General features: G+C 40.8%; 1 protein-coding gene across 2 annotated transcripts in view; it reads left to right on the top strand.

Annotated features, from left to right (window-relative positions):
* The window catches only part of ATP13A5 (ATPase 13A5), a 115,175-nt gene that overhangs the window by 62,323 nt on the left and 30,591 nt on the right, over positions 1 to 22,261 (top strand). The window contains exons 15-25 of one of the 2 annotated variants that reach the window (XM_027585598.2): positions 1,378 to 1,464; positions 2,148 to 2,304; positions 4,258 to 4,375; positions 7,804 to 7,928; positions 8,741 to 8,901; positions 9,251 to 9,310; positions 10,941 to 11,066; positions 12,169 to 12,248; positions 14,678 to 14,720; positions 16,598 to 16,707; positions 20,088 to 20,184. In XM_027585598.2, the coding sequence (XP_027441399.1) occupies positions 1,378 to 1,464; positions 2,148 to 2,304; positions 4,258 to 4,375; positions 7,804 to 7,928; positions 8,741 to 8,901; positions 9,251 to 9,310; positions 10,941 to 11,066; positions 12,169 to 12,248; positions 14,678 to 14,720; positions 16,598 to 16,707; positions 20,088 to 20,184 (1,164 nt within the window). The remainder of the gene's footprint in view (positions 1 to 1,377; positions 1,465 to 2,147; positions 2,305 to 4,257; positions 4,376 to 7,803; positions 7,929 to 8,740; positions 8,902 to 9,250; positions 9,311 to 10,940; positions 11,067 to 12,168; positions 12,249 to 14,677; positions 14,721 to 16,597; positions 16,708 to 20,087; positions 20,185 to 22,261) is intronic. The other variant, XM_027585599.2, reaches the window with a different exon arrangement.

Here is a 22,261-nt window from a genome sequence, read left to right as displayed (position 1 = left end):
AAGCTACTGACAATAATACATCAACTACAGGACAGCATTTAAACAGAATGGTGAAGGGATGAAAACAAATGATTGCAGGGACATGAAATACACCTCACAAAGTTTAATTTAAAGATGGATAGTGGGAAAATTGTAGCTTTCTAGAAGGCAAAGTAATGAAAGAGGAAACCTGGTTAAGAGGGAAATTTCTGATATCAGTAAGTTAAAATTCGAGCATTTGTTGTGGAGAAACTTTTGACATAAAGACAAAGCAGTAATCACTTTCCTGGATCTTAATGGGGGAAGAATCAGTGTAATCCTTACAAATAATGTCATTAGCAGCATCATTTGAGTTGACACAATGATGAGCTGCTTAGGGTCATTATTACTATATGTCACATTGGTCCTGGTTCTGACAGTGCCTCTTCTCCATTGAGGGGTGTTGATCTGTTTGTACAAATAACATACAAGTTGGGGCCTTGCATGGGAACATACATCTTTAGTATTAGCTCTGTAAAAAGCACTGTCTTTAAGAACAGTGGTATCCACCCCAAACAAAGCATGAAAGTACAAGGTGATTTGCTGAGTTTAAAGCTAGGTGAGAAGGAGTCTCCAGTTAAATATCCTTTGGTGGTTAGGAACCTTTCATGACACATAAAGGGGGGGGGGGAAATGTCCTCGTAGACTCTAAGAATTTTAGCGCTAGAAGGGATATCAGAATATTTTTCGGAAGAAATCTGAGACTTGGAGAAATGGAGTAATGTCCCCAAGATTAAACAGGAGAGTGATAGGGCAGAGGCCAGATGTTGTCTCCTATTTTCTGATTTGTACAATGGACGGCCTTTCCTGTCTTTTCAGTCAATATTGGTTTCTCAGATGGTATAACTTATACTGTTGTAACATCCAAGGAATACAAACTATTTTCAAATGTGCATTCTAATTTGAGAGCAACTAACTTGCTAATTCTCTAGCTAAGCAATTAGGTTAGTAACATAGATATAGAATAAGAAATAATCCCATGTTTATCTCAAGACCCAATCCTAAATTATCTGAGGGCTAATGTGCTCAGCTCTATTGGAGACTATGTCTCTACAAACTCTCGTCAAGTTACTAGACATACCATTCAGGAAGAACCATTGGCCTGTAGCTAGCATTTCTTCCATCAATTACTATTAAATTGTAGTCACATATTTCTGGCTTTTTGACATTTCTACAATAAGGTCCTTAATATAAATCAATCAACAGAAATTTGACAATGATGGTATTCAGATAATTGGCCTAGAAGAGAAAATATGTGAAAGGGGCTTTGAAAAGATTCAAGTACTATGCAAATGAGAGGTATTTCTTTCTTATTATTTTTCTCTAAGGAATCTTATGAACATTTTCATTTCAAAACAGATAATGGAAGATTGCAATGCAGACTACTACAAATTTGGGATGTCAGATTCAAACATCATAATAAAACCAGGACCAAAATCCAGTTGGGTATGATTTGCTTTTTTAAAGCAGATGGCTCTTTCTCCTTTGAACTGGTAAATCTCCCCTGACTTTCACGTATTTTTATATTCCTATTATTTTGCCTTATCCTAACAGTATTCATAGGTTTGCTCATTCCTTGATTCCTAAATATATCCCTTAATTTATTCATGAATCTGCCCTTTAATTTATTCAACAAACACTCACAGAGTACCTATGTATGCTACAGCACCATGCTATGTGCTAAAGGATAGAGTGAATTCAGAGCTAGATGTGTTGGGCTCTGTGTTGGAGGAATACATGGGTGGGTAGAAAAATCCATATAGGTGCAAATAAGTGCAAGACAATGTGCCAAGTGCTATAATAAAGGCTGAAGAAAGAGCTGCAGGAGTCCAGAGGTGGGAGTGAATACTGTTTTTGAGAGAGAGAGGCACCACTAATGAAGTGACCTGTGAACTTTGCCTGGAAGATGATTAGGATTTCTCCAGGCAGCCATGGGGAAGGCCTTGCAGACCAGACAACTTGAAGAAGGAATCACCTTAGAGACAGGCAGAAAAGTATCAATGTTGTGACAAATACACCACCTCATGATGTCCCTGGGTTCATTGCATAGCAAACCCTGTTTGTTGGTGTGCACCTGCTAAATCTCACTTACAGGCATCTTATGCTCCCTTTCCTTGGTGCTCTCTCAGAGTCCTGTGGAAGCCATAGCCATCCTGCGTCAGTTTCCGTTTTCCTCAAGTCTGCAGAGGATGTCTGTGGTTGCTCAGATGGCAGGGGAGGATCACTTCCATGTCTACATGAAGGGTGCCCCAGAGATGCTGGCCAAGTTCTGCAAGCCTGAAACAGGTACACATTTAATTGACCCTGTTCTCTTTCAGGAGGTAAAATATTTTAGAAGCCCAAATACATGAAACACACAAGTCTAAATCAATGACTGTGGAGGTGATTATTTTCTCAGTGAGTGAGAAGTGGGCCCAGTATGATAAGGCAGAGATGAGAATTTCAAGGCGGACAGGCAGAGAGTAAATATCTGGCTTTGGTCCATCCAGAAAAGTCCAGCTACAATGGGGTATCAGGGAAGGAGATGTGAAGCAAACATCAGGACCCAAAACAGGAAGCGATGTAAGGGTCCCCAGGAAGGGTAAGAATGAGAAACATGCACTGGGAACCAATGGGACAGGTCTGGCTCCTGCACTCATCCTGCAGCTGGGGCGCTCCGCCCACCTCCTCTGGGGGCTGTCAACACATAAGGGCCTTGTGCAGATCAATGGAAAGAGAATACAGACAAGATAAATCTCTTAGCAAAAAAAGTGATTAGAGTAAATTAGATGGTATTAGAGCAATGTAATTGATCATTTTCACAGCAATTTCATCTTTCTAGGCTAGATTTTCAGCTGATTTGTATTGTTTCTTAGTCTTATAAACCTATGCACCCTCTAAGCGGCAGCCCAGATTTGTAAGAATATTGTTGCATTCAAATGAGTTCATTTGGGTAAAATTGGTCTTTTTCTCTTGATTTTCATCTATATTCTCCTTATGATTGCTGATAGCCATCAGCTTGTGCACACAATTCTAGATTTGGCAAATGATTGCTTTAACTTCTTCCTCTACTTAGAGCCATTTTTACCTTAGAAGCAGCCCCTTTTTTTGGACTTTGATCTGTCTCAGAGCTCCCATTACCTCTATCACTCTATCTTTCACAGACTGATGGCCTATATTTTGCTGTTTAATTTTTTTTCAGTCTCACAGATACAAGTATCTTCTTGAAATTTTTGGTGACTATTGCCCCTGCTCTATTGTGAGTGTTTGGGCCTGTCATTTCTCACCTCTCATCCTTCTGGTAGCACTTTCAATTCTTCTTATTGTCCTTACCTCAGATCTCTGACATATGCTAATAACGACTGCAGTGATTTCTCCCCCTGTATTTAAGAAATGGAGAGAGCCAGGATTTTCCTTGATCCCCACCCCCTGGAACATTTTAGAACTACGGAAAGTCTGAGCTGAATGGGAACATAGACTTCCATACCCCCTCCTTCTATGAATGGGGAAATTGAGGTATAGAAGAGAGAACTAACAAGCCCAAGGTCAGAGATCTAGTTGGCAGTAGAGTGGAGACTAGAAATCAGGTGTTTTGCTACCTAAGACACTATATACTTCCATAATGCTGTGCTTCTTTCTAATACCTTCATAGGTATTCTATAAACCATAAATATCAGTATTTTAATATTAGTTATGACTGCTATGCCAAAATACATAAATGTTGGCGTTGTATCATCTATCATCTAAAGCAGGGATTAGCAAGCTTTTCTGCAGAGAGCCAGGTAGAAAATACTTTAGGTTTTGCAGGCCACATGGTATCTGTCTCAACCACTCAGCCCCAAAGCAGCCATAGATGGTAAACAAATGGGCATGGCTGCATTTCAATAAAACTTTATTTACAAAAACAAGCAATGGGCCAGATTTGGCCTGTAGTTTGCTGACTCCTGGTCTAGTGGATCAGCTGTTTCCCTCACTTTATTCATGTAGACCCAGTCCTGAGGCCTGTCCTTACTAAACCCAACCAGTGGATTTGACACCCAGTTAATGACCAGTGTAACTTTGGCATTCATGTCTGTCAAGATAATAAGAGCACACTGATGGAGTTGTTTGTGGCTTTTAGCTGGAGCTGTAGTTTTTCTATTAAAGTGTGTTTTTTGGAGTTTTAAAACAAGGGACAGTGACTGGATCCCAGAGTCTTGTTTAGGAGCTGGGTAGCCTTCAACGTGAACTTACATTTACCTCTTTCCTCTCACTTGACAGTACCCAAGGATTTCCCACAGAAACTGAGGAATTATACAGTACAAGGCTTCCGTGTCATTGCCCTTGCCCATAAAGACTTGAAGATGAAGAAGCTTTCAGAAGTACAGAAATTAGCCCGGTAAGGAACTCAGAAATTGGCACTAGAGTAAGCTCTGTGTACATCAGGTAAAAGAATGCTGGAGATGGACAGGACAACTCAAATCACAGGGAAGCCTCCTAGAGATGGAGACTCATCTCATCCAATCTCCTAATTTGGAAATAGGTGACTCTAAGCCATACTGGGGAAGACTTGCTGAGGTCACAATGCTGGTTGGCGGTAGAACAAGGATGGCAGTCCAGATCTCCTGACTCCCAGACATCAGTGAGCTATCTCTGCCCTGCGTTCCATCATCCCATCAAAAATAACCAACACTCCTTCAGCCTCGGAACATTATGTGGCTGACTGACTGGGGGTCCTATCTCCTTAAAAGAAGGAGACAATGGGCACTGTGACAGACTTCCTGCATCCTTCAGACCTGGATTCTTTCAGGGCTCAATAGTACACCTCCCTCAGATCTGGAGAGGTAGTGTGTGCAAGTTGAGTTATATGAAATAGAATTCAGTATTCCTCATTACATTAAGGGTATAAATTGTCCTCATTAGAGGATAATCGCAGATTCTTTTTTTTTAATGTTTCTCAGTTTTTAAAGGTTATTTTTAAATTGTCTAAGACAAAGGAATAGTGAAATAATGTGGAACATTGACTAACAAATTATCTATGCATTTTCATCTTTGATTTTGTGTTGCTGATAGAGAGACCCTCAATTATATATAATTAGCACCTTTGCATAAGATGTGGATATCCTTGGTTCAGTGTAACTATTTACAACCTCTCTCCCTCAGTTCTAATGGAATCATTGTCCCTTCCTTACACTGTGTCTATTTCCCTCATCTCTAAAGTATAGAATTGGATCATCTTTAAGGAGCCTTTCAGCCACGACATTTTAATCTTCTAAATAGAATCACAAAGATCATTTTGAAATAAATGAATGGCACTGTCAGATTTAATATTCAAGGTGTTAGCTATTCTTAAGCAAGCATGAAGACCCATAACACACAGGATTTTGTAATTTCAAGACAAAAAATTTGAATAACAAAAGCTAGGGTTATGTATGAAGAAAAATATTTATGTAGCTAGACAAGGATAGTCACCACCCAGCTGCCATATACTAGTACAGTTGTGATGCTCTCATTTAAAAATTACTAGAGAGATAGCCATTATTATAAATATAGCAAAATAAGAAAGTGATGATACAATGTGCTAGATTACCAACCATCTCAGATTTTCTTAGAGAATATCAATCTCCTATTATGCTTCTTAAAATTTAGTTACTATTTTCAAACAGAGAAAAGGAAAAGTGTTTTGAGTTTTAGCACAATCAAATTATATTCAGCAAAGTTTCCCAATCAGGAGAATCAAAAACTTCTTTAAAAACTGGTATCATAAAAGGGAAGTAGAAGAGTTTCCTTTTTTTAGAAAAAAAAAAAAAAAACCAAACTAGAAAACAGAAGAAATACTTTATCAAAATTCCCTCTTTCATTGGTTTAGCAAATTTCTATTGAGCTTGACTCTGTGTGAGATGCTCTTCAAGACACTGAAGACTCAGAATTGAATAAGATAAAATCTTTGCCCTCAGAAGCATATATCCTAACTGGGGGAGTTAGATAATAATGCCATTTTACATGGGGTGATCAAGCAAGTCTTCTGAGGAGGTAACATTTGAACAGAGAAATGGGTAAAATAGGGGAGCAAAGCATGTGGATATCCAGAGGAAGAACATTGCAGGCAATAGGAAGAGTGGACACAAGGGTCCTGACACAGGATTTTGCTGGGAATGTTGCAGAGTAGCAAAAGGCCTAAGTGCCTGAATTGGTGAAAGACGGGAAGAGTCATAAAATAGAGACCAAAACCAGAATAAACTGGTGAAAAGATTTCTGGATCTTTCTTTTAGTTCTAGCCAATTAGAAAATATTAGTCCAATTTAAAATAGAAACTCATGAAGTTAAATGATGGGAATTTAACACACTCTGTATTGGGTAAATCTTCTTTTATAATATTCTCTGAGATCACTAAGGCAGGATTCATATCTAATTATCTGAGTATTCACCGAAGTGCCTACTATAAGGTCTAAAACAGAGTAGTTATTTGGTGAATGGACTTTTGAATGAAGATTTGGTAACTTGTTCTCTACTCCAGAGAGAAGTTTCTTTTTTTTTTTTTAAGATTTTATTTATTTATTTGACACACAGAGAGAGGGAACACAAGTAGGGGGAGTGGGAGAGAGAGAAGCAGGCTTCCCACTGAGCATGGAGCCCAATGTGGGGCTCGATTCCAGGACCCTGGGATCATGATCTGAGCCGAAGACAGCCACTTAACTGACTGAGCCACCCGAGCACCCCCAGAGAGAAGTTTCTTTACCATGTTCCCATCTAAGTTTGAGTTATTTTTTTCACCAAGAAATCCAACTCTGATCTTTCTCCTAAAGGTTTACTGACCATGTGTTTATTTCCTCTCTCTCCCAAGTTTCACCAACATGATAGAAAAGAAACAATATCAAAGAAAACTAGACAAGCGATAAGTGCAGATGAGAGATTTCTGTATGTTTCCGTAAAATGTGAAGGAAGTGGGGGGGAGTGGCAACTGAATCAGCAGATGGAAAAAGCATAGTCTACACCATGCCAGAGAGAGAGAGATGGCGGGAGAGGGAAGTTGCTTCACCTTGTGGAATCTGAGAGGCTGAGACTCAGCTCTGTCACATACTGTGGAAGATGGTGGTGGGACAGGACACAACATCGGGGGTGATTGACCGTACACAGCAAGGTTAGATCCCTAAGTCTCCCTCTCCTTCTGCAATCTTAACTCCTCTCTGGACAGAAAAAGAAACAATGCGAGATTAAGAAAGAGATCTTGGCCCCCACATTTACTTTTGAAAAAGTCACCTGACATTTACTCCATTCCACATAATGAGTGTAACCCAGTTAGACAATAAGCTTACAATTTCAAATTCTGAACACTTTTCGAATGCTTGGCTGATGTCATGTATTTTCTGGAGGTTACAGAGGGAGGTTGAAATGAATGATTCCATATCCGACTATTACGATGATATCTCATATGCAGTACCTACTTAATCAATGTCTAAACGATTACAAGGTCAAAAAAAGGTCTTTGAAATAAAATATACATATGTATATATATATGATTAACAAAAGTTTTAAAAACCAACAGAATTTGTAGATAAGCACATTGTTTTTAAAAATGGAGTTGAAACTGGGAGAAGTTGCCAAAAGATATAGAAGTGGTTGCCTCTGGGAAGGAGAAGGGGTGAGGAGATGTGGAGACAGGGACTATTGGTTTTCATCACAAGCTTTGGGTTCTTTCTGATTGTTAAAATATATGCATGTATTATATTGATAAAACTTAGAAATTTTTTTAAGCGGAAAAAATAAAGTTCAACTGTCAAGACTACATAAACAAGTTTTAAAATTGATTTTCTCCTGAATCCATAGAGAGAAGGCAGAGTCAGAGTTGACATTTCTGGGACTTCTCATAATGGAGAATCGCTTGAAAAAGGAAACCAAACCAGTCTTGAAGGAACTGAGTGAAGCCCGCATCAGGACGGTGATGATTACTGGTGCGTGTTTCTGGAGGCCTGACACATTCAATGTATCCCAGGAATCAGAAAAGACCATGTGAGCTGAGTGAGTTCATGTGGCTGAGAGAGAAGGAAAAATGCTTAGCTGTCATTTGTTACCTTGGGCTCCCATTATCCTGGCACATGAACAGCGGCCCTAACATGACCATAAGCTTTGGTAGCAGGGATTATACTTCATTCTCTATGTCTAATGTCCCCTCTCCCTACCCAGGCTTGGCACAGTGCCAGTCAGCTCACAGTAAATGTTTAAACACAAGAATACATATGTGCTCATCAGGAACCTCAGTGAGACTTCTGTGGAAAGGGTGTAAAGACTCTACTGGATTGTCCTTCAGGGCTGTGGGGCAGGCATGGCATATGCTGGTCCAATCCAAGCATGGCTCAGCTTTCAGTGTTCTGTTCTCTGCTTGATGACAATGCATGTTCCAAGGATGGTTCCATGTTATGAGAGTGGGCCTATGTTACCTTCACCACTCAGGGCTGTCAGTCTCCTGAATATCTGTCATAAAGTGCTTAACCATGTCTTTCTTCATTCGTGCTTGTTTTGAAAATATGCAATGTTCAAGACATGATGCTATTGTGGGAGGGAGATACAGACATAGATTTTGACCACTAGGGACAGGCTTGGGCAAGAGGTTCCGCCTACCAAATGGTTATAAAATAAGGCAGATAGAGGGAAATGCCCCCAAAGAGCACCAGCAATGTGGTATGGCCACTCAGAAGAGGCAGAGCTCAGTTCTGGCTGCTAAGAGATTTATACAGAAAACAAGCTGACTCTCTTTGTCATCTAGGTGACAACCTTCAAACAGCCATTACTGTGGCAAAGAATTCTGAAATGATTCCTAGAGGAAGCCAAGTGATCCTTGTCGAAGCCAATGAACCAGAAGATTTTCTTCCTGCCTCTGTGACTTGGCAGCTGGTCGAGAACCAAGAGAATGGACTGCAGAAGAGTGTGAGAAAATGTTAGAAAGCCCCCTGGTGGCCTGCGCTGATGGCATATAGCCCTGGTCCCAGCAGCCTTCTCTCAGCATTAGAAGTCACCATGGTCCAAACCCCTCACAGCTGTCCAGAGTTCTGCAGTTTGCAAAGCATTTAGCATTTCCACCAGCACTTCTCAGCCCTAGCTGTGCAAAGAAATCACCTGGAAGAGTTTTTAAGCTTCCAGTGTCAAGGCTTCATTGATTAAATCCAAATCTCTAGGCTGGGAGCTTGCACTAGCCCTTTTATCCTCAAGATTCTGATATGCAGTCATGGCTGAGAACCAATGATTTACACCCATATTTCCCATTTGATTTTCACAGTTAGCCTATACAGTTGACAAACTGTTCATTTCGCAAATGAGAAAACTGAGGCCCAGCAAGGTAAGCTTACCCAAGACACACAACTGGCAAGTTGCAAATCAGGAAATAAAATTTAAGTCTGTCTGATTGCACCCAGATCCATGGGTATTTAGATTTGCTGTGCCCATGACATGAAGTTAACAGGTGTTGGGCTTCTCTAGATAGCAAGCTTCCTATGATTTTGTGAAGAAAATGAGCAGCAGCCTGACATCCCATCACTAAATGTAGCACCTCTGCCTACATGTGAGTTCAAGGAGATGGTCCTCCAGGTGGTAAATTACAAAAATACTCCCTTCCTCAAGACTGACCAGCCCTTTGGATTGTTAAGTGCAGAGTAGGCCTTGTTCAGTATACAAACTGCACAACTGTACAGAGTGACTTTGCCCCTACTTGGCTCAAACCCCATTGCATTGGCTGTAAAAGATGGCAGCTCTATGTTTTCAGCAGATTTCTCGTGCTTATTTCTTTGCAAATTCACTTGCTTCTGTGTTAATGCATGCTGCCTCCATTACACTATGTGATAAAACTCAGGTCTTCACTAATTTTTAACAAACAGTCCACTCACACTACCCATTCACCTGTGTAATACCTTTACTGAATTTTTGGTTGTTGCAGGGAGAAGTCACATCACAGTCTCAGGCTTTCCCCTCCTCTCTGGCTCCCTCCCACCACACTTTCCGTCTCCAACTTTCCAGGGAAAACAAAAGGAATTCTGTCCTTACCTCATGTGGAATGCTTTAAGCATATCTTTCGTTGGCTGTTTTGCAATGGGGGATGGAAAGGGAGGGGTGTATTGCTTTGCCTCCCAATTCAGCACATCAAAATGTTTTTCTTCCCAAAACAATGCTTTCCCTCAGATGGATCCTTCTAATGAAAAAAATTTCTCACCTTTTATACTATTTGAACTCAGAGTCTTACACTAATGTAAGGACCTCTGAGAAATATTGCATGAAAAAACATGATCAGCTGTTGGCACAATGAGTGCATGTGCGTTCACTGGAGCTCTCTCTTGGGGCTGACCAGGTGGGGCTAGAATGCAGTGATGAGACACACTGATAGGTGGAGGGCAGGAGAGAAAGGGTTTCAGCAAAGGAGTCGAACTGGTGCAATGGCACATAGGATATGCATGAGGAGCTGGGCACCGTGAGGGAGCGTGTCACCTGTTGAGGTGGGGAGAAGGCAAGTGCTATAAGGAGTTAGGCTCCAAAGAAGGAGGCTGCCTATCTTACAGGGAAGAAATTGGGGCATGATGTGTGAATGAATGAATGAACGAATGGTAAAAGATCTTAGGAAATAAAAGTCGGCAAGAAGAGGAGAAGAAAGAGAAGGAAAGAATGTTTTCTACTCTTCTTTGGAATCATTAACTGGTACCTTGGAAGGATTTCCTTAGTAGACTAATATTACATGTATTATCTCCTAGGACAAGATCCCAAGCATTATGTTGTCAATGTCTCATATGTTCATATAATTTGGGGAGGACATTAGGAGTGTCTTCTTCATCCAAGTCTAAGTTCCATGGACAAATTATACATTATGTATTTGCTGGCCTTCCCACTGTTATGTAATTTAAACACACTTCCTTCCATAAAACACAGGAAAGCAGAGACATTCCTTGAGAACCCATGTGGAAACTATGCCCTTTTGAATTTAGGAAACCTACCTTAACATTGGGAACAGTTCAGTGCCTGATGGAGCAAGAGGGAGCTGTTACCATTTTGCAATGAGTGGGAAGTCATACCAAGTGATATTTCAGCATTTCAACAGCTTGCTTCCAAAAGTAAGTACTGGTGAAATGAAGTGTTTTGTTTTGCTCTCAAATTAGTGAGTTGAAAAAGAAGAGAGAAGTGAAGGTGATGATCAGTGAGGTTATCTCAGATTTGGGGAATAAACATCCCCAAAGGGGCACTGCTCCTTCAGAAGTTCTCTAGCCCTACCTGGTCCTGCCTATGTGCATGAGCCCTTCTTCAGAGTCTGAGCTCTGGTCCAGCTCCTCGGACTCATGGCCAGCCCAATCTCAGCCTTCCTCTATCTCTCCCTCCCCAGCAGGGAGTATCTCCAAATATTTCCAAATGCTCTGCCTGTTTTGTGGGTCAGCCTCTCTCTGAAAGCCACCAACTCAATGTCAGGCTGAGCTCTATTCCCTGTCCTGTCTGGATTCTTAAATTACAACAGCAGGAAACAAAGGCCCATGGTTTATTTTCAAAATCATTTGTTATCTTGTCCTCTGTGTGTCTATTTAAAAATAGTGCTGTGCAGGGTTGTGCTGTCAGTGTGAAAGAGATAAGTGGAGCACAAGCTGAGGGCAGCCACCATCTGTTAGCAGTTTCTTGAAAATTCTGTTGCCTTATCAGTCAAGGACCATTGAATCTCAACCCCAGAGGCTTCTAGAAAGCTGTTAGTGCAGTTCCTCCTTGAGGAGTTGGGGCAGCTGAGACTCAGAGTGGTAAGGTCCCTTGTGGAAGGTTTGCCCAGCTAGTTGGACCAGACCTGAGAATAGAACCTTGGTTCTCCACTCTTCATCTGTTGCTTTTCCTTAACCTATGCTGCAATTGTGGAGATGGTGTTTAGTAAAAAGAACTATATTTCCTTAAGCCTTTTTGTCCTATATGCTCTGCTGCTTTCCAGTTATTAACTCAAGGTTATCCCATCTCAGAAAAATGGCCTGGAAGGAAGTCATAAAGTTGTGATGGGGGATGAAAGTGAAAGTTGAATAGTAAAGCACCAAGTCCCCCCTTTCTCCCTGTCCTGACATTTGGGCTAATGACATACTTCCCAAGGCTATATTCAGACAGTGGCCAGGAATGATTTTCAGGGCTATTCTTTTATTTAAAAAGTGTACTTCATCCTAACCTTATTGCAATAGTTGTTTTTCTCTTTAGATGCTGGTGAATGGAACCATTTTTGCAAGAATGTCTCCTGGACAGAAATCTAGTCTTGTTGAAGAATTTCAAAAATTAAAGTAGGTATTATTGCTTGAAAGAGGAGAGTGTATTCGTTATCTATTGCTGTGTAACAAATTACCTCCAGATTTAGTAGCTTAGAATAACACTATTTATTATTTTTCATTTCTATGGGTCAGAAATCTGGGTGTGCTGAGTGGAGTCTTCTGGCTCCGGGTCTCTCACAAGGCTGCCATCAGGTGTCTGCCAGGACTGCAGCTCCCTCAGAGCTGGAGTTGGAGGGGCCTGCCACCAGCCTCTCTTGCATGTTGTTGGCAGGATTTAGATCCTGTGGGTGGTTGGGCTAAGAGTCTCAGTTTTCCATTGGCTGTTGGACAGAAGCCACCCACAGTTCCTTGCTACATAGGTCATTTCATAAGGCAGTTCACAGTGTGGTAGCTAGCTTCCACAAGAGTGAGCAAGCAAAAAGAGACTGAGTGAGAGAGAGAGAGATCACGATTTTTTATATCCTCATCTTAGAAGTGATAGCCCATCACTTTTGCTGTATTCTCTTCATGAGAAAAAAGTCACTAGGTCCAGCCCACACTCGAGGAAGTGCTTCATACAACATTATGAATACCAAGAAGTGGCAATCACAGAGAGCCATTTTGGAAGCTGCTTACCCCAGACAGCATTCCTTCTGTGGCCTCTACAGCATAACTCAGAGGAAGATTCTCAGCTTGAATGTGGAGAATAGAAAAAATAGGGGCTTGTGTAGTTCAGAACAGGAAAAATGGGGAAGTGTGTGAGTCGTCACCTGGAATTACTTAACGTTGGTCCATTAGAAGATATGTGAATGATTTCAGGTCTTCTAGGAAAGAGGTGGAGTGATATTTTCACTTTATCTGACCCTGGCTGGGGTTTGGGTATAGAGGCCAAAAAAAAAAAAAAAAAAAAACGTCCTTTCTTATGTCCTTTAAAAAATATAGATGACTGAGTCACATCAGAATGAAATAGTTCTTGAGACCAGACCTACCTATAACTTTCTGGGAATGTTACAATTTCTGGGCTACAGATTTCTGGAAAGTGAAAAGGAAAGGAGACCAGTGAAACTTCACATAATTGCTGAGAAGTAGTAGGTAAAATCAGGAGACTGACTTTCACTATTATTTTTTGTTGCCAAAGCATTCTTAGAGAAGTTTTAAGAAACTGCCTATCAACTCCCGTAATGCATTGAGGCTGGGTTAGTAACCGGTGTCTAAAATGACTATTTTACTTACATGGTCATTATATGATAGCGGCTGAAGAAAGTGATTTTACCCTTCTCAAAGGCCTAAGAAATTTTGTCGATTTATATGCTTATGTTTGAAAAGCTATATTCCCTTAAAGAAAAATCAATTCAGGAAGATAGATGCTACCTCAGAATGAACTGTCTTCTCAATTTCCCCATCTTACTCCTTCTGCCTTTATCACTGGCAATGCACATAAGGTTGTCCAAGTTCTTGCCTGCATTCAGGAAACACTAGAAGATGTAAAATTCTTTGTGTGATGTAAAGACTAAATAGGTGCTTCAAGCTTGAAGAAAGGAAGCCATTTCAGCAGATGTGTGTAGTCATGACACACGTGTGAGCACATGAAATGTTCATAGGGGGATCTGCACATCTAGCCACCAAATATTAGGTCGAACTTCATGAGTTTGTTTACATTTGACAATTTTCAACTTATAAAAATGGCCATTTCTTATGTGCCAACTAATAATAAGGAAATTGTCTGAGAACTTCATTTTTTGTCTGTATTGATTTTGTTATTTTGTATGTTTCTGGCAAATTGTCTCTGAGCCTTTAATAGTATTGCCATGAATACCTATAATGTATTATTTACCTATAAGAGAAGACAGAGAGTGTCCTGCATCAGAAATTCCTTTTCTTTGGCAACAGCTTTATATTTGCTCTTCTATTTATATTTTGTGTTTGCACATCAAACCACTACAGCACATTATCTCATATCACTCCAGGGTGCGTCAAGATTATGTGTCTGTATCTCTGGTTCTATCTGTTCAACCATTTCCCAAGCATTTCTCCTCCTAGTGTCTAAACTCTAAACTTTCAATGGTGTCAGCCACCAAAACACAGATGGATTAGGTTATATCTGTGCGTTAGGTGTGGGAAGTGCTGTGATTATGGCTGTACGCTCTGAAGCTTAGCCATAGTCGATACAATCACCCAGGACTTCTTTCGAAATGTATAATCATTTTGGTGGACGTCTTTGGCAGAATCACTATCCTTTCTATGTGACTGAAACAATTTAAATAATACAATGGCCTTATTCCTCCCGGAATGTATCTCTCCAAGTCATTTTCCATCAGCCTGATTCCAGGTGTGTTCAAAACACACACACACACACACACACACACACACACACACACACACATCGCATGTGAGTTGGTTGTGATGAAAATTATCCAAGTGAGGCATTAAGGCATTAATTTTTCTCATGGTTTCCCTTACAGTTACTATGTGGCCATGTGTGGAGATGGGGCTAATGACTGTGGGGTGAGTAGAAATGACTTCAACCAACGGAAGTGGTTCCCTACTGTCCCTTTTGAGAACCCCACGGTTCCCCGGGGTCTGTCTCTTCACCTCTCTGCCAGCAATCACTTCATTAGTTTGCTGTTTAAATTCCCCACACCTGAGTGTTGGCTGAATGCTGAGAGGTGTAAAGTCGGATGAGCCACTTCTGCTGTTTTCTGACAACTCCTAGAATAAAAAGGACAAGGAAAGGCTACTTAGACTCCTGTAGTTCAGACCCAGAAGGGACTTTACAAGATGAGCTCGTTTAAATCTCTCATGTTATCAAATAAAAGTGAATCTCAGGGAGGTGAATTCTTTTTTCTTTTTCTTTTTCTTTATTTATTTATTTTGCCTGAAGGCACACAACTTGGTAAAGGCTTAGTGAAAAAAACATTTAAAATGGATGATTTAAAGTTTTGAATTATGTATAAACTGCATTTTTTTCCTGCTAAACTTCTCCAGGGTTAGTTTCTAAAAGTTGGCTTTAACACCAAATTCTTACCATCAGTGAAATCATAGACCAAATTATTTGGCTATTACAAACTATAACAAGCCTAAATTAATGATTCTCAACAGATTACTTCCCATACACAGTAGAAGGCAGCACATGTTTTAGATTGAGTTTTGAAGATCGTTGAAACAGTAGCCTACCTTGAAGATTTATGTACATAAGAAAATATTTTCAGTACAAAACTGAAGAAAATTTCTTTGTATTTCCAAAGCCTGTTAGATACTTAAGATCTAGGTAGTTGTTTTACTTTCTTTTTACATATTTTCTTCAAAGTTCTGTGAAAAACTGTGCTCACACTTAAAGATCTATTATAAATTTTTCTACCTTATGCTTCATGAGAAGCCAGTTGTTAGCCTGCTCTTCAAAACCTAAAATGAGTACCAATTCCCATAGTTATGTAGAATTTAGAACAAAAGAAATAATAAGTGTTAAAAAGGACATAGTCTCTGCCTCCCTAAAATTCATTATCTGGCTGGGGAAAGAATCTTGCATAATATTAACCCAAATATAAAGTAGATGGTCCTAAAATATGTAATAGAGAAACAAAATACTAAGGAAGAAAAGAGGAAAAAGCAAATATTCTAATATCTATTGAACAGGAATTTAGTGTGTACCAGCCATGGTAACAAGATACCTTGCAGTACTACAGAACTACAGAAGTATGAAATCCCATTTTATGCTCAGACAATTCTTGTAGGATTAAGAACTTGCTGGTCTGTTAATTAGCCACTGTCTGCTCTCTGCACTCTCTGGGCTGCTTCCAGTCTTGATGAGAATGAATCAACCTTTATTTTAGTGAGGCAACACATGCCCTTGAATGATCTATGATGTGTATGATCTCGTCCCTGTCTCCAGTGAAGATGCTTTACGCCCCATACTTCATCCCAGCAGTTAGCTGGTTGGCTAGATCAGGCCACCCAGGAAAAGTGGGTATTAGATATCTTTTCCTTTTGTTAATGAAGATGGCCTGCTGAGTGGTAAGAATTGTGATAGGGAAGGCCACCCACAAATGTCCACCCAAATGCTGTCATCTTTTTCATGGACTTCTTGAATGAGTGCTTCCATTTTCTTATCACGTCTACATCCCCACAACCAATGCACACACACACGAACACACCCACCACTCTTCTACCTCAGGATCATTGTTTATCTGCTGCTTCCTTAGTTAATGACTTCCTGGATCAGGAGAGGGAGGGTACTCCAGGTGGAGGGACAGCATAAGTACAGACCTGGGTCTGGAAGGCTACCGTGTTATAAACTCGACAATGTGAAGAATAGCCTCATGGTCTTTGAAGAGTTAGAGCCTGGCCCGAGGAGTCCTGGGTGTAACATGGATTTATCATTGTAGGCTTTGAAAATGGCTCATGTGGGCATTTCACTGTCAGAGCAGGAGGCATCTGTGGCCTCCCATTTCACCTCAAAAACAGCCAACATCGAGTGCGTGCCTCAGCTCATCAAGTAAGCCACTACTTCCCTTTCCACCCTCATGACCGATGGGCTCATTATCTGACTCTGGACAGAACTCAACCATAATTTAAAGCAATAAATGTCACAACAGAAGTATGGGTAAAGTGCTACCAGAGCACCAATGAAGGGGCCATTCGTGCTGCTTGGGAATGCTAGTAAAAGCCACCCAAAAAGTGACTTTTGCTGAAGCTTACAGGATGAAAGGCGATGTCATGTGGATAGTTGAAAGGTGGAGTTGATATTTAAAAACCAATTGCATTTCTTCCTTCTCCTCTCCCTTATTTTGTATGTTGGGTGCATACTGGAACCCTCCTCAATGGGATTGGGATGCATGAAGAAGCACAAATGGAACACTGCATCAGATAGCTTCCCCAAACAGTGTTACCTCTCCAATATACAAATCGGCGAATATCCAAAATGATCATATGAAAGACTACATTCGAGGGAAGGGGAAGGAATTAAAGACCTGATTTTCTCAGTAGCTCCCTCACCTTGCCTCGATTCTCATTGCTGATTTTGTCTCTACTCATATTTGAAATGTGCCTAAGAACAAAGCATTAGGTTTTATATTTTGTTCACAAATCTTATTCACCTGTAAGCTTCCTATAACACGGCTGGGTAACTTCAGTCTATCTTCATGGCCAGTGGTCTGACATCAACAAAACTTGAGATTTATTCAAAAAGGATGATCATGAAGTTCTCCAGCATGTCCCTTGGTGCAGATGTGCATCTGAATGGGCAACTACTAGCAGGAATCACTCACCTAAAGGTGCCAGTCTTGAAATTCCATGCCCGTGTCTGGTTGCATAGCAGCGAGACAGCTTGACACATCTCCCTGATCCCAGGGTGCATGTACCTGTGTCCTTCCACACCCTGAAACATCAGCACCTCCCCTGCCTCCAGAGCAGCTCTTTTTCCTAACTCCTGCGTTCTCTGGTCCTCCGAGGCCTGAGAACCTTGGAGCGCTTTGAACTCTTTCCTTTCTTTGCCCATAGCCAAGCAAGCATTGTGTTTTCCTGATCTGTCTTTCGAAGACTCTCTCCAAGCCCTTTCCTTACTCTCTCTACTGTCTTAACTTTGGTTCATATCATGGTGACTACAAAATGAGAGTGATGAGGACCCTCTCCCTAGATCATGGTATCTAGCATCAACGCCACTCATGGAACTTCTTAAAATATTGTGCTTGGAAATGTGATGGATGAAGGATGAGACAAATCTTTGCCCTGGAGGACTCAAATCCCAGTAAAGGTCCAGATAGATAGAAATATAGTCACAAAATGGAGAATCTTCTTCCTGATAAGTGAGAAGTGCTCAACAAATTAGTTTTAATACATTAATGCCCAAACAATATGGTAATTGTTCTAGCAGTTCAGGTTGATGACTTAAGCCAGGAAGGAAGATTTCAGCAGGGGAGTTGGAACTTGAAGGATGGACAGGATGTTTGTAAATAGGAAGGAGGTGGGAGAATATTCCAGGTGGGGGAAGTGGAGAGCCATGTTTAGAAATGGGGTTTTAACTGGAGAGTGCAGGAGCCCAATAGCCCAGTTGGGCTAGGAAGCTTTTCAGGTGGGAGTTATGGAGGGTAAGCTGGAGCACCAGGTGTGGAGGAAGTTTAAACTCTTGGACAGTTACACCAAGTGCCTACTTGATCCATCCAAAAGGCAGTGGCATTTGAACTTCAGATGTTCTGTCTCACACATGTGACCTAATGCATTTGTGAATGCAATGTAGTGTTTTAAGATCCAAGTCATGATGTAAAATCTCTCTAGTGGCAGATAGCTTAGTAAGACTTCAGATTAGAAGCTCTTGGCTTTTATATTTCATAGATTCATAAAAATTAGATATGGTTCAGCTCTGTTAGGCTCATTTTACCCTTGCTATCCTTGATGCATGCTTATTCCTGGGAAAACATACTCCAGGGGGGCATTGAGGTACAGTTTTAGATGCATAGATCCACAGGTTCTCGTTTGTATCCTTTGAAACATGATTGACTTGTTGCTCTAGTTGAAGCCCTTCAGGACAAGGACCGTACCTCATTCATTTCTATATTATCATGCCCAGTACTAAGCTGGATACATCAGAACATTCAATGAATGGTTGTGGAATGCGTAAATAAATGAGTAACTTCCTAAAATTCATCATCATTAGGAATAGCGGTAATTTTGGAGGCCCGTGCAAACCTCCTTTATACTTTCCTCAGATGGCTTTTTGCACTTGCCTTTGAATTTGGGTGCTTTCATTTTCCTGGAAAGTTACACACAAAAGGATAAAAAAGATGAAACCACAAAGTTTATGTGAGAAATCAGTCCAGCCTTCACATGCTGGCCCCTCCTCAGCTTGTGAGCTGCTCCAGTCTCTGCGTTGAAAACAAATGGCAGTGCCTCACAGCCTGGTGGAAAACATCTGGCCAACGCATCCTGGCCCGTCTCTCCCAAACCTTTTCATCATGCCTGAGGGGAAACGGTTACTAGTTTGGCTTTTAAGGTTTTCCTTCTCGGGTACCCCATCCACTGACAAAGTGTTTGAGCAGCACAGATGTCCATGCCACCGGGGGAGGACGTGGGCTCCCATGCGAATTCACTTCTGCCTTGACAAGAGCAGACTACAGGAGGGGTTGTTTGCCAAGTTTCCCCACTCATCCATAGTGAGCTCCTGCCCCGCACTGTCTTCTTTGCCTGTCATCACCCCTCACTTGAACCAAGCCTCAGTTAAGGGAATAACAGCTCAAACAGCATTTTTTAAAAGGGGAATACTGACTTTTTAACTTGCAGTTTTTACTGTTGTCTTTATGTCTTTTGAACTCCACCCCAGCTCAGATTATTACCATGGGTTCTTCCTGGAGCATTGAAACTAACAAAACCACATTCATCTCACATATTGGAGTCACATCCATGCTTCCTAACATGAGAGAACACCTGTCCTTTAGCTTGAAGTCTCTGTGGGACTCCAAAACGTACACAGTTCAGTTCTCAGAAGCAAGTGTTGTTAGGATGTAACGAGTCACAGACGAGTCAAAGCTTGACATTTTGCACCTTATCATGATGTCTTGTGTTTATAATATCCATGTTAATCTTTTTAATTCACTGAAAATAAAGACTGTGCCTGATTCATTTATATCCTCCACGACTCTAAGCAGAATGCTGGTACTTCATCAGCCCTAAATAAAAGTGCGGTATGAGTCAGTGAGTGAGGTCATGATTGAAGCAGAGAATGAATGAGCAAATTGCGCCTCAATAAATAATTAAGAGGATGAATCATTGATTAAGTGAAGGTATATGAACAAGCTATTAAACTGAACTCCGTTTGAAATATAAAAGAAACTGGGAAATGTATATCATCCATAACCAGTTATTTTTATTTTTCTCAAACAGAGAAGGCCGAGCTGCTCTGGTTTCATCCTTTGGGGTATTTAAATACTTGACCATGTATGGCATAATCCAGTTTATTGGTACATCACTGCTCTATTGGGTATGAACCTAAATAATTTCTTCCCAGTTTTAATTGCTTTTACATTCTTGGTTTATTCTTTGGGGTGTGGCTCTTACACAGGATTTAATGTTTTATAAATAAATGACATTTCTCAAAATAGATGTCTGCAAACGTGGGAACTTGGCATAACTGCACATGACACATGGAGCTAGAAATAAGTAGCTAGGGATCAGTTTTCTAGGACTGTTGTTTTTTTTCTAGATAACCTGAGATACTTGACCTCTTCAAGAGTCTATTTCTTTACTTGGAGTATGAAGAGAGCTTCAGAACAGCCTAAATATAACTCAGCAGGAAATGCATCAGTCTCCAACTATGGAATATTTTTGACAAAAGACTAAGAGGAGGTAAAAAGAAACAGAAGTTTTTGAATTTGACCTTGAAGCACTCAAAAACTAGAAAAATTCCCATATTGGAACTTTACTACTGAACATGCCCAGAACGTACACACTTAGACATGTCATTGGTAAAGGATTAACATTAAAAAAATTTTTTTAAAGATTTTTATTTATTTATTTGATAGAGAGAGAGAGAGAGAGCAGCAGAGGAAGAGGGAGAAGCAGACTCCCTGCTGAGCAGGGAGCCTGATGTGGGGCTGGATCCCAGAACCCCAGGAATATTGACCTGAGCCAAAGGCAGACACTTAACTTACTGATCCACCCAGGTGCCCCTTATTTAAAAACTTAAAAAAAAGGACTTTTGAAATTAAATGATAAAAATAATCATTTTAAAATTAACTATATGGAAGAAATATGTATAAGTTGAAAGTAATCTTCATTATTTCAGTCATAACTTGCTCTACAGTGAGATGATCCAACAGGCTCAGGGAACACTTCAGGGAGGCAATTATTATATTGTTTTTCTAAGACATTTGAAAGATGAACGAGAGGACCACAGAACTCTAGCATCTGGTGGGCTGTTGCGGGCAAGAATCACGCACAGAGGGCTAAGCGGCAACCAGGCAAATAGAAACAAGAACTGGGTTGGGAGTCAGAAAACCTAGATTCAAGTTCTGCCTCTATCACTAAGAGCACCTTAGATCTTGCCCTTGGCCAAGCCCTTATGTGCCTCTGGGATGTCAGCCTGGCAGATTTCCAAAGTTCTCCACAGTTCTAGGAAAACTGCTTCTAGAACAAAACTAAAGCTGCCTTGGAAAATTTCTCCCTGTTCCATCTCATTCTCATATGTATAGTTGTACCATTCTGAGGGGAAAAGAAAGGGTGTGAGAAAGAAATATAAAGAAGACAGAGAGAGAGTTGGAGGCCAATGGTTCTTGGGGAACCATTTATGGAGGATGAGGAACAATTTATGTCTTCTCAAAACTATCAAAGACTTCTCAGTTCCAAAGTCTTCACGCATAGAGTTGTGTTCACATAGAGATAGGCCACTGTGCAGCCATTCACTCTGATGGTCTAGACCTAAATAAGAGTGTCCCCCAAAGACCTTTATTTTTTTTAAGATTTTACTTATTTATTTGAGGGAGAGAGAGCAAGCATGAGCAGGGTGAGGGGCAGAGGGAGAAGCATACTCACCACTGAGCAGGGAGCCCAACGTGGGGCTCGATCCTGGGACTCTGGGATCATGACCTGAACCGAAGGCAGACACTTAACCAACTAAGCCACCCAGGTGCTCCACCCCCGCCCCAGCAAAGACCTTTAATCAAAAACTTCAGGGCCTTGGGTTCACACTCTAAAAATCTAGAACTATTTCTCATTTGCTTAAAGGTGGTCTCTAATGGTTCAGATCATAACTTAGTGTTCAGTCAGCAGCTATGAAGCAGAGAAACAGAGATGGCTGCAACAGGTATTGCCAAGCAAGTTTCTGGAGGTAACAAGTTGACTTTTATATATGACTCCATAAATGTGAACTTCAAACAAGTTTCTGTGTCTACACAAACTTAGGAAGTCAAGCATACCAGACTGAAGTCTGCAATGGGATTACTTGAGGTAGAGGTACTTGTTCAGTTTGTGAAAGTGAATGGACCCCAAGAGAACAATATTGTGAACTCAGTCTCTGGATAAGGATGGAGAGTAATACCTGTTGAATGATTTGTGGCTTG

This window comes from Zalophus californianus, chromosome 1, assembly GCF_009762305.2.
Source record: "Zalophus californianus isolate mZalCal1 chromosome 1, mZalCal1.pri.v2, whole genome shotgun sequence".
In the NCBI taxonomy this organism is placed as follows: domain Eukaryota; kingdom Metazoa; phylum Chordata; class Mammalia; order Carnivora; family Otariidae; genus Zalophus; species Zalophus californianus.
This window is presented reverse-complemented; position numbering and strand designations above follow the sequence as displayed.